This window comes from Ptiloglossa arizonensis, chromosome 1 (assembly GCF_051014685.1).
Source record: "Ptiloglossa arizonensis isolate GNS036 chromosome 1, iyPtiAriz1_principal, whole genome shotgun sequence".
In the NCBI taxonomy this organism is placed as follows: domain Eukaryota; kingdom Metazoa; phylum Arthropoda; class Insecta; order Hymenoptera; family Colletidae; genus Ptiloglossa; species Ptiloglossa arizonensis.
In genome coordinates this window covers 16,421,554-16,436,207 of record NC_135048.1, presented here as the reverse complement: position 1 = coordinate 16,436,207, position 14,654 = coordinate 16,421,554, and the positions used below count along the sequence as shown (strand labels likewise).

General features: G+C 27.5%; 4 protein-coding genes across 13 annotated transcripts; 2 read left to right on the top strand and 2 right to left on the bottom strand.

Annotated features, from left to right (window-relative positions):
* Positions 1–508: 508 nt before the first annotated feature.
* LOC143151491 (transmembrane emp24 domain-containing protein 2) lies at positions 509–4,241 on the bottom strand. The gene is made up of 5 exons (XM_076320656.1): positions 4,098–4,241; positions 3,685–3,839; positions 3,310–3,611; positions 1,312–1,655; positions 509–1,063 (listed from the first exon to the last, which is right to left on the bottom strand). Exons 3-5 carry the CDS (start codon positions 3,434–3,436, stop codon positions 914–916), a joined length of 621 nt encoding a protein of 206 aa, XP_076176771.1. The 5' UTR covers positions 3,437–3,611; positions 3,685–3,839; positions 4,098–4,241; the 3' UTR covers positions 509–913.
* Positions 4,162–6,593, top strand: LOC143151469 (sn-1-specific diacylglycerol lipase ABHD11). Of its 5 annotated transcripts, none has more exons than XM_076320602.1 (7): positions 4,162–4,292; positions 4,700–4,859; positions 4,933–5,089; positions 5,142–5,507; positions 5,590–5,920; positions 5,989–6,062; positions 6,145–6,586. In XM_076320602.1, exons 2-5 carry the CDS (start codon positions 4,729–4,731, stop codon positions 5,899–5,901), a joined length of 966 nt encoding a protein of 321 aa, XP_076176717.1. In that variant the 5' UTR covers positions 4,162–4,292; positions 4,700–4,728; the 3' UTR covers positions 5,902–5,920; positions 5,989–6,062; positions 6,145–6,586. The 5 variants fall into 5 exon arrangements, with proteins under 5 accessions (XP_076176717.1, XP_076176726.1, XP_076176744.1 ...); XM_076320611.1 differs by lacking the exon at positions 4,162–4,292 and adding an exon at positions 4,298–4,420; XM_076320629.1 differs by lacking the exon at positions 4,162–4,292 and adding an exon at positions 4,312–4,393.
* On the bottom strand, positions 4,745–8,683 carry Unc-119 (unc-119 lipid binding chaperone). The gene is made up of 4 exons (XM_076320651.1): positions 7,964–8,683; positions 7,735–7,848; positions 6,718–7,017; positions 4,745–6,640 (listed from the first exon to the last, which is right to left on the bottom strand). The coding sequence occupies exons 1-4, from the start codon at positions 8,106–8,108 to the stop codon at positions 6,513–6,515; spliced, it is 687 nt and encodes a 228-aa protein (XP_076176766.1). The 5' UTR covers positions 8,109–8,683; the 3' UTR covers positions 4,745–6,512.
* Positions 8,635–14,521, top strand: LOC143151401 (synaptic vesicle 2-related protein). Of its 6 annotated transcripts, none has more exons than XM_076320519.1 (8): positions 8,635–8,754; positions 9,547–9,657; positions 12,432–12,616; positions 12,697–12,893; positions 12,974–13,037; positions 13,112–13,237; positions 13,302–13,510; positions 13,575–14,521. In XM_076320519.1, the coding sequence occupies exons 2-8, from the start codon at positions 9,609–9,611 to the stop codon at positions 14,179–14,181; spliced, it is 1,437 nt and encodes a 478-aa protein (XP_076176634.1). In that variant the 5' UTR covers positions 8,635–8,754; positions 9,547–9,608; the 3' UTR covers positions 14,182–14,521. The 6 variants fall into 6 exon arrangements, with proteins under 6 accessions (XP_076176634.1, XP_076176625.1, XP_076176622.1 ...); XM_076320510.1 differs by lacking the exon at positions 8,635–8,754 and adding an exon at positions 10,296–10,503 and having other exon boundaries at positions 9,642–9,657; XM_076320507.1 differs by lacking the exons at positions 8,635–8,754; positions 9,547–9,657 and adding exons at positions 9,919–9,935; positions 10,296–10,503.
* The last annotated feature ends 133 nt before the right edge of the window (positions 14,522–14,654 follow it).

The window sequence follows — 14,654 nt, the reverse complement described above, 5'->3', positions numbered from 1 at the left end:
ATACAAAACGGTTGCTTACAACTAAACAGCTTATTACTTCATCACAAATTTACACTGTTTATAGATTTTTTTAACATTTTTCATCTTATAAAACAGTTTTATTAAAAATAGATGCACTTCAAATCATTAAAATACGAAATATTACAATTAAATCTGTATATCAAAATAAATATTATATATTCATTTTTAAAAGTAATTTTTTTGCAATTTCATTGCAGCAAAATATACGATTACTTGTTAATTTTCTACTTGTAAATTTTGAATTTTTAGTTTAATTGTGCAATCAAAATCTACTTCTCAAATCTATTTGATATAATTATAAAACAGTTAGTTTATATTGATTTTTATTACATCATATTACACTGTACAATTATATAAACGATATTATTACAAACATTATAGCTGCATTCATTAAATTATTTTGATATTTGCTTACCCAATTAACACATAAATTACTTCATTCCATTTTAAATTTGAATATTATTTGAAATTTTAATACAATCTTTAAAAATTTGTTTTATACTGAGAATAATAACCCTGCACATTGACAACCAGTATAAGGATAGTTTCATTTTACATACTGTATATTTTCAGTTAGTTGTTAATAGAATTTAAACATCTATTGTTACAAAAGACGTTTCATTTATTTCAACAATTTTTCTGTTTAAATAAATCTTATGCTTAAATGTACATTGTGATATTTTTAAAAACCTAGCAATGTAAACAATGTTGATCTTACTGCTAATGATGTTACAAATCTTCAACTTTACTGTATGTTCATATTTGAAGTTTTTCGTGTCACAGATTGAAGGAGAAAATTAATTCAAAATATTAAAAGTTTGTAATTCTATTATAACTTATCACATAAAAAAATGTACAATGAGTGTATGAGTTTATTGTAACATGCTTTAACTTAAACAACTCTCCTGACTTCAAAGAAACGTTTTAGGTAGAAAATTTGTCCTATTGTCATACAAACCAAAACCACAGCTTCAAAGAAAGCCCACATAACTATAAGGAAATTGGTACTTTCGTTGATAGCTCTGTGATTTCGATCACGAACCTGAGAATAAAAAATGAATTTTAATAAAGCTTTAAATCACTGTAATTAGTATATATATTCAGTACAGAAGAACTTGTAAATTCTTTATACTGAATATACAAACTATTGTTTACATAATATACCAGTAAGGACTATTGTTCATACAGATACAAGGAAAAACATTAAGTGTTTTTCATGTATTTGTAGTAGTACAGACAAATACATTTAAACCATATATATAAGTTACAAATGCCAAAACTGTGAATTACCTGCATGTATTCTTGCTCACTCTTCACTCCCCACAAACTTGTACTTAATTCTTTAATCATATCATCTATTTTATTATGGTTAGAGCCATCAGCATTCTTTCCATCAGAAGTTTCTTCTAGAGATTTAGGTTTTTCACCAATGTCCATATTGAACATTACAACTTTTGGTGTCATACTGCTTTTTTGATTACTAAAGCAATATGTATAAACACCAGCAGTATGTGCAGCAAACATGTATTTACCACTGCTTTCTTGATCACCTTGATAAATTACTACTTTATCAGGCCCAATTATTTTTACATCTATATCTAAAAATCCACCTTCTGCTATTTCGAATGTGAGACCTGTAGAAGATATGAAACATAGAAAGATGTAGAAGGTACTAAAAATAATTAACACATATATACTTTAAATGTAATAACCTACTTGTTTTAAGCAACTATATACATGATAAAAAATCATAACATCTTTGGATAGTTGTGATAATATATTTTTAAAAAATGTCATTTTCTTTAAAAATCAAGTTCCATTTAAGTTTTTTAAATGGAATTATATGATTTTATTTTCATAATATTCCAGAAAAAATTATTGAGGAAAACTTAACAACTAATAGAAGTATCAATTTCATTCTTATGTAATATAAAATTCCAAATCTCATATTGAATAGCATTACTATAATAAATTGTGACTGAAAATGTAAACATTAATTAGAGAAATATTTGTAACATTATATCCACAAACAAGATTTTGTTAGTGCTTTCTGAATTTCCTGTGTATAATAACTTCTAATAAAAAAAAATGTTAAGTACACGTGTAAAAAATTGTAAAGAAAATATTGTATCTACTAAAATTATATATCTAATTAATATAAAGGCAGCTACTTGTAATACTTTACTAAGAGGAACATACTGTTGCTTTGCAGAAGCATACAGGTATGCAGTCCATACTTGTACAAACTATGTTCTATTTTTATTACTATATAAGTAAAAGTAGTACTTCTGGTAGTTGTTTTGATATTCCATATAATTATACATAGCTAACAAATAAAATATATATTAATAAATTAAATAGATTACACAATATTGTAAAGAGTATTGTAAATATATTTTTCATATTTATTTATCAACTCCCTTTATGGTTGCACATATTTCACTTCAAATTGTAAATTTATTATTGATAATAATACATCTGAAGAATATAAGAATGTATTTTATTCTTGATGTTAAATTAAAATATCTTAATTAAAACTTAATAATAATTTAATCTTTTTATTAAATAACTATAACAGAAATGGTACAGTTATAATAATTGCAATATTAGTGTTTGAATTTTCATTATATAAAATATTGATAACCCATTGTTTATGTCAGATATTATATTGCCCTTCTATTGTAAATTAAACACTTTTTGAAGTAACATATTGGATTTGATTGGGATTTTTATATATTGTAATCTATAGTAATATTTAAACATATTTTATAAACATTTTTAAAATTGTAGATTTTATAGCTGCTTGAAAAATGATGTTTGTTTTAACACGTAATTCATTTTAATCACCTTTCATGTAATTAATACAAAAGCATTATTTTTTTTGAAAATTAATTTGTAAAGAAAACAAATAAAACTATATTTAAATATTACTAAAGACTAAAACATGCTCAAATTTCTATAAAATCATTGGAATAATCTGTAACATAAATACCTTTTACATAAACCTTTAAAATTTTTATATTATTTAGATTAACATATTTTATATGTAACATCAATAATATTTTCCTACAATACATTTATCAATAGCATATTAACTAACACTAATTTCGAAAGTAACAACGAAAAAAATAAACTAATTTAACGCAACTTCTTTTAGACACTGAGAAATTGACAAAATCAAAATTTAAGCTACAATATTTAAGCAATTTTGGAGCAATAAAGTTTCTGAAAAATTGGAATTTTATAGTTGAAAATTATTTAAAGGAAAGCACAGTAAGAAAAACTAACCCATCTTGGTTTCCGCTTCCACCCTATCGAAGAAACATTCTTCAGCATGTGCATCTACAGTGATGAAATAACAACTTGCACTTGTGCTCAAAATAATTAGGAATAAACACAAAATAAGCCACCTCATTTTATCAAATTACACTGTGAACCAATTAAAAACGACATATGCTCTTTCTTTTCCTGCCACTTCACAGCGGCATGATGCTACCACAGCGCCACGTATGCATACTACCATGGAATTAATGGTGCACATAGATGACATACATACATCCTTTTATTTTAGTAACATTTCACGATCATATCTATATACCAGAAATTTTTAGTCACAATATGTGAAAATACTAATTGAAGTTTATAAGTAATATATAAATGTACCTGAAATAGCGATACTATAGTTTGTTCGACTTAAACTTTGTCTAAATAAAACCACGTGATTGGCCAAGGTCAAAACTTCAGCTATGCGAAAACGAGCGAGAAAACTTCAAATTCGTCTTGTTTGTCGATCCTTTCCAACTTGCCGAGACCTCAGCCTACAGATGCACGGTTTGTGTATTAATAATGTTTCTACTGTTTAGTAGTGGGGGAAATTTAATATGATACTGAGCAGGTCATACTGAGCGTATTGGGCACGGGGTATTCACCAAATAAATATTTATACATATTATTAGTAATGTATCGTTTAAAAATATTATATGCATTTTATTAATAAGAAGAAATGTATAAAATTATTAAATAAAAAAGTAAAAATATATTTTAAAAAACAACACAATTAACGGAAAACAACCTACCGGCCCTACTACAAGACAAGTACATCCCTAGCCGAAACAACATGTCAGCTAATAGACCAATGAAAATCGAAACGTAAAGATTGCGAAAACCGTACTGTTTATATTCATCCATCTTTAACTTAAAACCCCTGTAGTCCAAAGCAGCTCTGGATTCATTTTTAATACATGAACATTGTTCAATGTTGCGTTTTATAGGTGAGCTCAAACAAATAGAATATGGCACGGAGATAAGCAGCACAAAGAGTTCCATCTGTAAACAGAACTTATCTAGACGAAAATACTATATACTGAAAATAGTAACTTTACATAAGTATTAAATATAGGTAACATAGAGGTCATGCATAATGTTATCATACGTGCAGTTACAATATTATTGGATTTCCATTTGAATTAGGTCGAACAGAATTTATTATACCATACATACGCCAATTTGTCTCTGCATTTTGAATTATATTAGTATTTTGCATCGTAATCGGACACGATTATTTGTGATTTATCATACAGTTATCTTAAAGTTATCCAAATATAACTTTAAGCATACATCTTCGGAAATAGTCAAAATGTTACGGAAATTTTGTATATACGAATAAAAATTTTCGTAGATTACTGTTGACAAATAAAAACAAAAAACATGACTTGTGTGTGCTGTCGTTACCTGATAACACGAAATATTTTCGTGCGGCATCGGAGACAGGACTTCATTACTAGTTCATCTGTCGCATCGTATTTATTATCTAAACACATAAGTAACAGTTCTACTTCGTAAGTTCAAATATATTTGAATATGTATATTTATTATTCGTGTCAATATTATCTGTATACTTTTTTATTTAAGTGTAGTACCAGTAAAACTTGCTTATGCATCCTATGAGACAATGATGGGAAAAAAAAATGCATCCAAACAACCTATCGTGATAATGCATGGCCTTTTTGGTTCAAAGAATAACTGGAACTCGTTATCAAAAGCAATTCATCAACAAACAGATCGTAAGGTATATACATAGATTTTATATAATATAAGTAATACTTAGAATATCTTCATAGGTAATAACTATAGATGCAAGAAACCATGGAGATTCTCCACATTCTGCAGATATGTCATACAAACATATGGCAAAGGATGTAGTTCAACTTATCGGAGATTTGGGATTTGAAAAATCTGTATTAGTAGGACACAGTATGGGTGGCTCTACAATGATGTATACAGCTTTACATTATCCAGAACTAGTAGAAAAATTAATAGTAGTAGACATGTCTCCTGTGAGTATTAGTCCTCAACTTATGGAGATTAAAAAAGTATTCCATTGTATGCGTACATTGAATGTAAGTGGATGCCCAACATTAACAAAAGCACGCAAAATGGCAGAGGAACAACTTGCAAATGTTCTTAAACCTTTGAGTTTGCGTCAGGTAAATAATTACTTTCTATACTTTTTATGAACTATTAAATTACATCACTTTCTACATAAATTAAAATTACATTTCACTGCAGTTTTTAACAATGAATCTAGTGGAAACTGACAATGGGAAATACAAATGGCGAGTTAATTTACCTGTACTTGAACAAAATTTTGAATCACAAATAGCTGTGTTTCCCCGTATAGAATCAAAAGTTTATAGAGGACCAACATTATTTATAGGAGGTGCTAATAGTGATTATATAAAAATAGAAGATCAACCAAAAATTATGAAATTGTTTCCCTCTAGTCAATTTATATACATAAGTGGTGCAAATCATTGGGTTCACGCAGACAAACCAACCGAGTTCCTGAAGATTGCAGTCAATTTCATTAATAAACCATAATAGTAATTATGGTACCAATGTAAGAAAAACACACAATGTATTTTGTAAACATATATATGTATTTATGTGAAATTTATAACATTACAGATTAAAATAAGTGAAAAATAGCAAATTAAAATATAATTGTACACAGTGTGAACAAATTGTGAATTCTGTGTCAGGTAAGAACTTATAAAGCTTAACACTTTTTTAACTCCTTATTTGTTATGTTTCCATAAAAACTACATATTTAACGTTTTTCAGCTTGGAAAACATTTTATCAAAACTGGAAAATAGTTCCACATAAGGCCATGCTTTAATATAGAACAACTATTTAAACTGTAAAACTCAAGATTTTACGTTATTGAAATATAATACACTTGATGAACTATAATTTCAGCGCAGAACTGTTCAATAAAAATATATAAATTCAATTAAGGGAGTTCAAAGAACTGTATATAATGTAAATGTTATATTTAAGTAATATAAAAATTTTAAGTTGCAACTTTGTGCAAGAAGAAATAAAATTATAATTTAAAATTAGTTAAATGCGTGCTAATATTATCACAATTATTTTTGCAAAGTGCAACTTCCTTGCTAACTTTTGTTCATATAATTCAACAAACCACATACTAAAGTACATCGTGTGTATGTCCACCATTGTATGCATAATCTGCTTTATTGTGCATTACCAATTGATTGTCCACAAAATAAAACGAATCCGAGCGTGTTTCAAATGGATTTGCAATCATTTCAGAAACTGCAAGATCATTTTTAATACCCATGTAACAAGACATTAATATGTTTAACTATAAAATAACCAAATTTATTACTTACCCAAATCAGCTGGCAAGGTAGGAAACTCGTAAATGTGTTCACAGGTATTCTTGCTATTTGGTATACAAAATCCAAATTGAAAGTCAAAAGTTTTTAACAACCTATCCCGAAAGAAGTGACGTTCAATCATTCGAAAGTTATTCACTGGTTTGGAACCCACAAGAAATTCGACTGTAGCTCCAACAGTCTTTAATTTAAGAAATTGAGGTGTAAATTGGTAACGTACAAATCGGCCAGTATTTGCATCCTCACAACCAGATTCTTCACAATCCGGTTCTACTTCTTGGTTACAATCACATTCTAAAATATATGTACACAGGGATTTTGTGTTTATCACATGATATGATATAAAGAAAGTTTCAGATAAATTTAATGGTTTAGTAGAACTTATAAAAAACAGAACATAAATTACAATAAACGTTTCTTCACAATCTAATTTAAGGTTTTTAGATATTCAGTTTTTAGTTTGAAAATCAAGTTCTTTGTATAATTATACATATTGTAAAATATTAACATTTTTGGAATTCAGCATCTGAAATAATAAGTGATCTCAAAATGAATACACTTTATATGAATTACTTTGACTCATATTTTGAAGCAGTAAAGGAATTTATTCTAATTAATTTTGGTTAATTCTCCAAGCAGTCTTTAAATGATATTTCTGAATGATTCTTTTAATTACAGTGACTTCTTTTGATTTTGTCTTGCATTGTGTTAACTTAAACTAACTTTTAATGTTTATTTAAATAGATAAATAATGAATATTCATTTTATATATGCAAATGTAAATAATAATGCAAAATATCAGTCACTTATAATATGCATATTCAAACAGAAAACTATTGGCTTATAAAGTGAAACTGAATATCTCAAAAGTGGTTAATTTAAAAACTCATGTTAATATAGTCTTTTTTATTGTCCTTTCTATGAGTTCTATTAATCAATTAAATTTGTACTTATAATTCTAAAATATCTTGCATAAACTAATTTATATGAATTACTTTAACCATTACTAACCACTAGCTGGTGGTTTGGTTATTTCAAATAATACTGCTCCTGTATCTAGATCTCTAATTTGAAATCTTGTGAAATCAATATCATAAATGTTTGCCTCTGGAGAACACAAATATTCTGAGAAAAAGATGAACAAATTATTATTTTATGTCGAAGATATTAGCAAGAGTAATTAATTTTATTAAAATTTTATTACTTATTAGTATATTTCAATAGAAAATCACTGTCTTACTATCTGTAATCGTAGGCAAGCGCAACACTATTTCTGGGGTTATAGGACTTTCTTCAATATTTCCATTATCAGCATTTTCTTGATTTGCCGATGGTATAAATGGAACAATAGCTTCGCTTGATTTGTTTTCGCTATCGACACTCATAATTTTAGTGTAATTAGACCGTAAATACACGATTAGTTTACCACTCAAATGTAAATATCACGTATGATAATCTTAACGCATTACATGTGAGATAATGCTCTTTGAATATTAAGTAATCTTCTACATTCTTCGTTAAAATATTTTATCCGATATTTCCAATCATGGAAATGTCTACCCATCCGATGTCACTTTCATCGTACAAATTTTGTAGCATTTCTTCGTACTTTCACAATTATTAATGCACCGCATAAAGAATGTCAATCGTAAAAATACCCTAAACTATACACGGTTATAAAGAAACTACTGTGGTTTATGCAAGGTAACAGAAAATTACTAGGAATATTTTTATAGTCTGTTTCATTAGAAGATAAATGAATCTAAATAAAACCACGTAACTGAAGCAGGAGGATATTTCTCGAATAGATATAGATACACCGGCTCAAATAAATTCTGGCAATTGAAGGAAAAGTTGCTCTTTCTCCTTCACACGTTACTTTGTGTGCGCTGCGCACAATAAATGCGCAGCAGCATTACATCACTGATCGCATCACCGAGTGACTTTAACCTTTTGAAATATTTAACCTATAAGCGCTATGTCACTTCAATCAATATGAAATAACAATACTTTAACGATAGATCATAATATGTAAAGTATAAAACAGATTTCCATTTTAGTTTTAAAATTAATTTCGATACGTATAACTAACATTTTGAATACTATAGTTAAATAACATCTTCACATATACTTAATATTTAATAATCCGACTGTTGAAAATACATTAAAATATGCAGAATACTGTAGAATATTTTGAAATATAAAGGACATACAGAATATATTGTAATACATTAAAATATAAATAACATATAGTCAATTGCATTGATTTTTATGATATTTATGAATTCCGATAAGCGCAAACAAATTGAAATGGTGATAGTAGATTACCTATTAATTACTTTTACGTCAGTTTGGTCGAACAAAGTGACTCTTAATGACATATATCAAAATTAATTCTGAAAATACAACGTAATATGTTTAATAAATGATAATTTAATTCTTAAATTAATTACGTATTTTATAGTTTATCTATCACAAAACTGTTAACAGTATCGTTATTTTATAGCATCATATGTAGTTTATATACATATACATAAACCATATACCATACCCATATATATATACATATATATATATATAGAATTTAACAAGTATTATTTATATAGCATAATACACTTTCTATTAAAAAATTTAATATTTATAACAACTTTATAATAGAAGTTCTGCCATCAGTTTTTTAATCATTTTTTGAATCTTTGATATTTTGAAGGAACTATATATTGAACCAACGGTATACTAACAACTCATAACTACAGACATAGCAAAACAATGAAATTCTCTCGTAACATGTAATTTTATTTATACAAAATCTTGAATTAACAGATAAGCCAGTTTTTCGCATATGTGTAAGTCGATGACATCAAAAACAACGATGTGCATAAGCGATGTTACAGGTGACTAAGGGCAGCGGGCCTCGACAAATGGGTAAACCAAGTAAGGATATGCGATATCATGTGAACATAGTTGTTCAGTATTTATCAACATGGAACTTTAGTATTTCATGATGAATTTTGGGTTGATGTCTTTTTTTTTTAAAATGCGGAATACGAGTTAGAATTTTTTGAAATATTTTCTACAAATATCTTTTGGACAATTTTTTACAACTGGGACCCATATGACATTTGTTTTCATTCAATCAAGATATTGTGCTTATACCCTTTCCGACACGCATGCGCGAAAATGTCCAACAATCTGGGAACATTGAGCTAAACGTAGTGTAAGATTACAAGTACTACCCACAAAATTTGAGACACGAGAACCTATTGCTTTCTCAAATATGTTAGATTTCCTAATTTAATTAATAGCTTTTGGAGACTGTAGCACACAACAAATTTTGATGTCTATATTTTTTAGTACTTTTCACATCTTAAACAGTTCAATATTCATTTGTTTGATGAGGTCAGTTGACAGTGCTAAGACCTAACCTTACCCTTATGTAAATCTGTCACGTTCTACATACTAATGAAAATTGCCATACAAAATCAATCAATCGTTTCAATAGAATCTTTATATCGATTAATTGTGTCACTAGTGATATACACGAATACTTGAGAGTTTCTTAAATTTTGTAGTTCTTTTGTGTATGTACGTATGTAGTACATGATAAACAAACAATCATGTCCAATCAATCTCAAAAATCTAACGAACCGTATCGTGAGTTAGAACTGTGTGGTTCTGAATTAAATGTTAATGCAGAAAGTACCTCAAGATGTAACAGAAATTTTGGGAACAGTGTTGAATGTTCGATGGAACTTTCTTCAGTAGTAGTAATTCCAGATGGTACATTATTTTTGCAAAACATATATTGTTCATATAGAAAAATTGATCTCTTTATAATATTACTGACACTTTTTATGTACAGGGTAATCTGCTTAAACTTATCTAAAAAGGAATGGGTAATTGTAAGTTGTGTAAATACTTTACTATGCATGGAAATGTAACAATGGATTTAAAGGGGCCGCTTTAATTAATAATTGTTATGATACATTTTCTTTGCTAAATACTAATATGATGTACTCAATTTCCATTTGGGTATGAATTAAAAAGGTACTAACAATTAATTTAAAAAATATGTGTGAACCAAAAAATTGTTATTATTCAAGTACATAATTTAAATTCAAGTACATAATATTTTATATACTTCTGCAAAATATAGTTATAATTTACATATTATATTACAAGTATGTCATATATGTATTGTATTTAATATTTTGTAGTTGGATCCATTTTTTATTTATGTTAAATAGTTTATTTATGTTCAAAGTTCATGTAAAAAATATTTTGTTTACTAAATTGTAAGAGGTAAGTAATGCAACTTAAAACATGTTATATCTATTTCTTTATTGAAAATAGATAAAAGCAGTAGAGGAAATTGACACTATTTTATCTACAGATGCAAAAATGTATTTGCACACTACAATTGTTCTGATTTTTTAAATAAAACTGCTTATTTTGTTTAAATGAATTCTATGTGACTTAAGAAAAAAAGGTATTGAAATAAAGTGAATGAATGATGCTATGATTAATAATTTCTTAATAGATATATCAAAAATATAAAATATATTTATCCTTTATTGATATATAAATAAAGAAAAATGAACTAAAAGGAATTGAAAGTGTTTGAAAAAGATGCTTTAATTAATCACTTCACAATATATATTCCAACAACCAGTTGTTAAGGAAGTATGTACTTTATTAAAGAAATGTCAAATATTCCATGAAAAGTAGATATGCTTACTATTTTTGTACTTCTCAATAATAATGCAAATGCTCTAAGTATATATTTTAATAAATAATCTGAACAAAGACTATGTGAATATATTTTCACATATTTGTACATAATTTATAATATTTCTTCTTAAAACTTAAAAGAAATCAAAATGAATTGTAAGCAATAATAATATTAGATATGTGTATTAACATATGTTGAGTTTAAGTTACAAGATTGAACACAAGAAATAGCTGAGCATTGTAATATTAATCAAATTTTTGTTAGATGAAATATACAGGAGTATAAATTCAAGTTACAATTAAAAACATAGAATGTAACTACATTGCAGGAACAACAATGCATAGTATTTAGAAAAGAAGCATATTGAGAAGTTTATTACCTCTCAGAATGTGCAAGTGGATTTATGCTTAGAGGCCTAAATAATATATGTATTAATTCTCTAAATGAAAAACAAAAACACAATTTACAAAATGTTCATCATGTCATTTTGAAACATTTGAACATCTACAAAAAATACTTTTTTACAAAATGTGAAGTCTTCTGTAAAGGATTCATTCTTTAAAAACATTACCCAATATTTTTTATAGGTAGAACATTCAGAAGAATTAGTTTATTTTTAAATAGTATGCTATGTTATTTAAAAGAATGTGCAACTACAATTTTGTAAGTAAAAATCAAAGAAAGTTGAACCATTTTATTTCTCTATCACTTTTGCTTAATTTTTAGCCAACAAAGATATAAATTACTTTAATTTGCATAATTTATCAGATATACATTGACTAACAGTATTGTAAATATTTAATATCATGAAGTTTTTTTTATTGTATGTAACTTGTTTTTAATATTATAATTCTTATCGTATGAAGAATGAAGTATATTATAAACTAACTAAAATTAATTTGTTTTAATCAGTAGTGTATTTTAGCAGTATTATATATATATTTATATATATATATAAATCAATATTCATTGACAGATACATTTACTGTAATCCAAGCTATCAATGCACTAGGATTTGGTAAATTTCAAGTCAAATTGTCCCTGTTTACGGGTCTCTGTTGGATGGTAGACAGTATGGAAATAACAATATTAAGTATTTTAAGTCCATCATTACATTGTGACTGGGGTATAACTAGATATCAACAAGCTTTAGCAACTACGGTAACTTCATATAAAAAATATTATGCTTTATAATGTCTTTATAATAATTTTAATGTAATATATTGTTATGATTGTTCTAGGTTGTTTTTCTAGGTATGATGCTAAGTTCTACATTTTGGAGTAATTTAAGTGATAGATATGGTAGTAAGCAATCCTTAACCTTGTGTGCAGTATTGTTGCTTTACTATGCATTTTTGAGTGCTTTTGCACCAAATTTTCTATGGATTTTGTTGCTTAGGGGATTAGTTGGCTTTGCTATTGGTTGTGTACCACAATCGTAAGTATTTGGTAAGTTCCATGACTGAAAATAACATATTTAAAATAAATTCAAGTGAAGATGCTCCATTTCTATTTTAGAGTAACATTGTATGCAGAGTTTCTTCCAGCAAAACAAAGAGCAAAATGTGTTATTTTATTAGATGTAAGTTTAATTATAAATAAATCTTAATAATGTATGTCTGTTTTATTTAAATAAAATAATTACTTTCTTAACAGTGCTTTTGGGCACTTGGAGCTTGTTTTGAAGTGGCAATAGCCTTGGTAATAATGCCAAACTTTGGTTGGAGATGGCTTCTCATTTTGTCAACAATACCACTTCTTGTATTTGCTATAATCACTCCAGTAAGTAATATAAGTGAGTAATATTATAAAAATATTATATATATATCACCATATCTTTTGATAGTGGTTACCAGAGTCAACAATATTTGATATGACAACGGGAAGAATGGATAGAGCTGTTTCCACATTAGAACGAGTAGCAAGAGAAAATAAGAAACCTTTACCACCAGGAAGATTAGTCATGGATCGCTTTTATCAAGTAAATCATGGTAAATTAAAAGACGTGCTAAGTAAAGAAATGTGTAGGACCTCTGCCCTGCTTTGGCTTGTGTGGTAAGTATTTCAATTTTAATTAAACTACTATTTTATACATAAATAATTAAAAAATTACTTTTAGGATGAGTACAGCATTTTGTTATTATGGTGTAGTACTGATGACTACAGAACTGTTTCATACATCATCAGAACAGTGTAGCTCTTGGAAAAATAAAAAAGAGGATACGTGTCAATTAGACTGTCGCTTGGAACGTAGCGACTACATTGATCTTCTTTGGACAACATTAGCTGAATTCCCCGGAATTTTTTCCACTATTTTTGCAATTGAAAAAATTGGTAGAAGAAAAACTATGGCTTTTCAATTAGTAATGTTTGCCATGCTCATTTGTTTTTTAGGCAGAGCTTGTCTACTGAGCAGAGTAGCATTGACACTCGCAATCTTTCTAGCCAGAGGTCTGATTGCTGGTGTATTTCAAGCAGCTTATGTGTACACTCCGGAAGTATATCCTACCCATTTGCGTAGTATCGGAGTTAGTACTTGCAGTGCCATGGCTAGAATTGGTGCGATGGTCACACCATATATAGCACAAGTATTTCTTCAGTGGTCTATAACTGGAGCAATGGCAATATATGCTGTTACAGCATTATGTGCTGCTGCAGCCACTCTTGCTTTACCCGTTGAAACAAAAAATCAGACATTAAACGATTCACCTCAGGAAACAAGATGAAGTTACTTCAATTTTCTTTGCCAACATTGCTGAAATTGTTTAACTAGATATGAAAATATATTGTCGTTGACATAATATTGTTTCATTAGCACATAATTGTTGAACCAGCAATTTTTGTATAGTGAAACAAAGCACACATATTTATTGATATTCATTTATTTCAGTTTTTTTACATCTGTATAGTTACATGTACACATAATTAACGTTATTTTAATACCTGATCAATTTTATTTTATAAACTGATCGGAAGTAGAATAGACTATACATATCACATTATAAGTTATTCAACACATATTTACTATTATCTTATAGTATTTGTGTTAAATATAGATTTCAATAATAGATTTTAAAGGTACATAAGAAATGTAGAAAGACTGATATAAAATATTAATATACAACAGAAGTGCCAAAATGCACAAATGTGCAGGATTTGTATACATGCGTGATAAATGATTTTTTTTATATATTTCAAT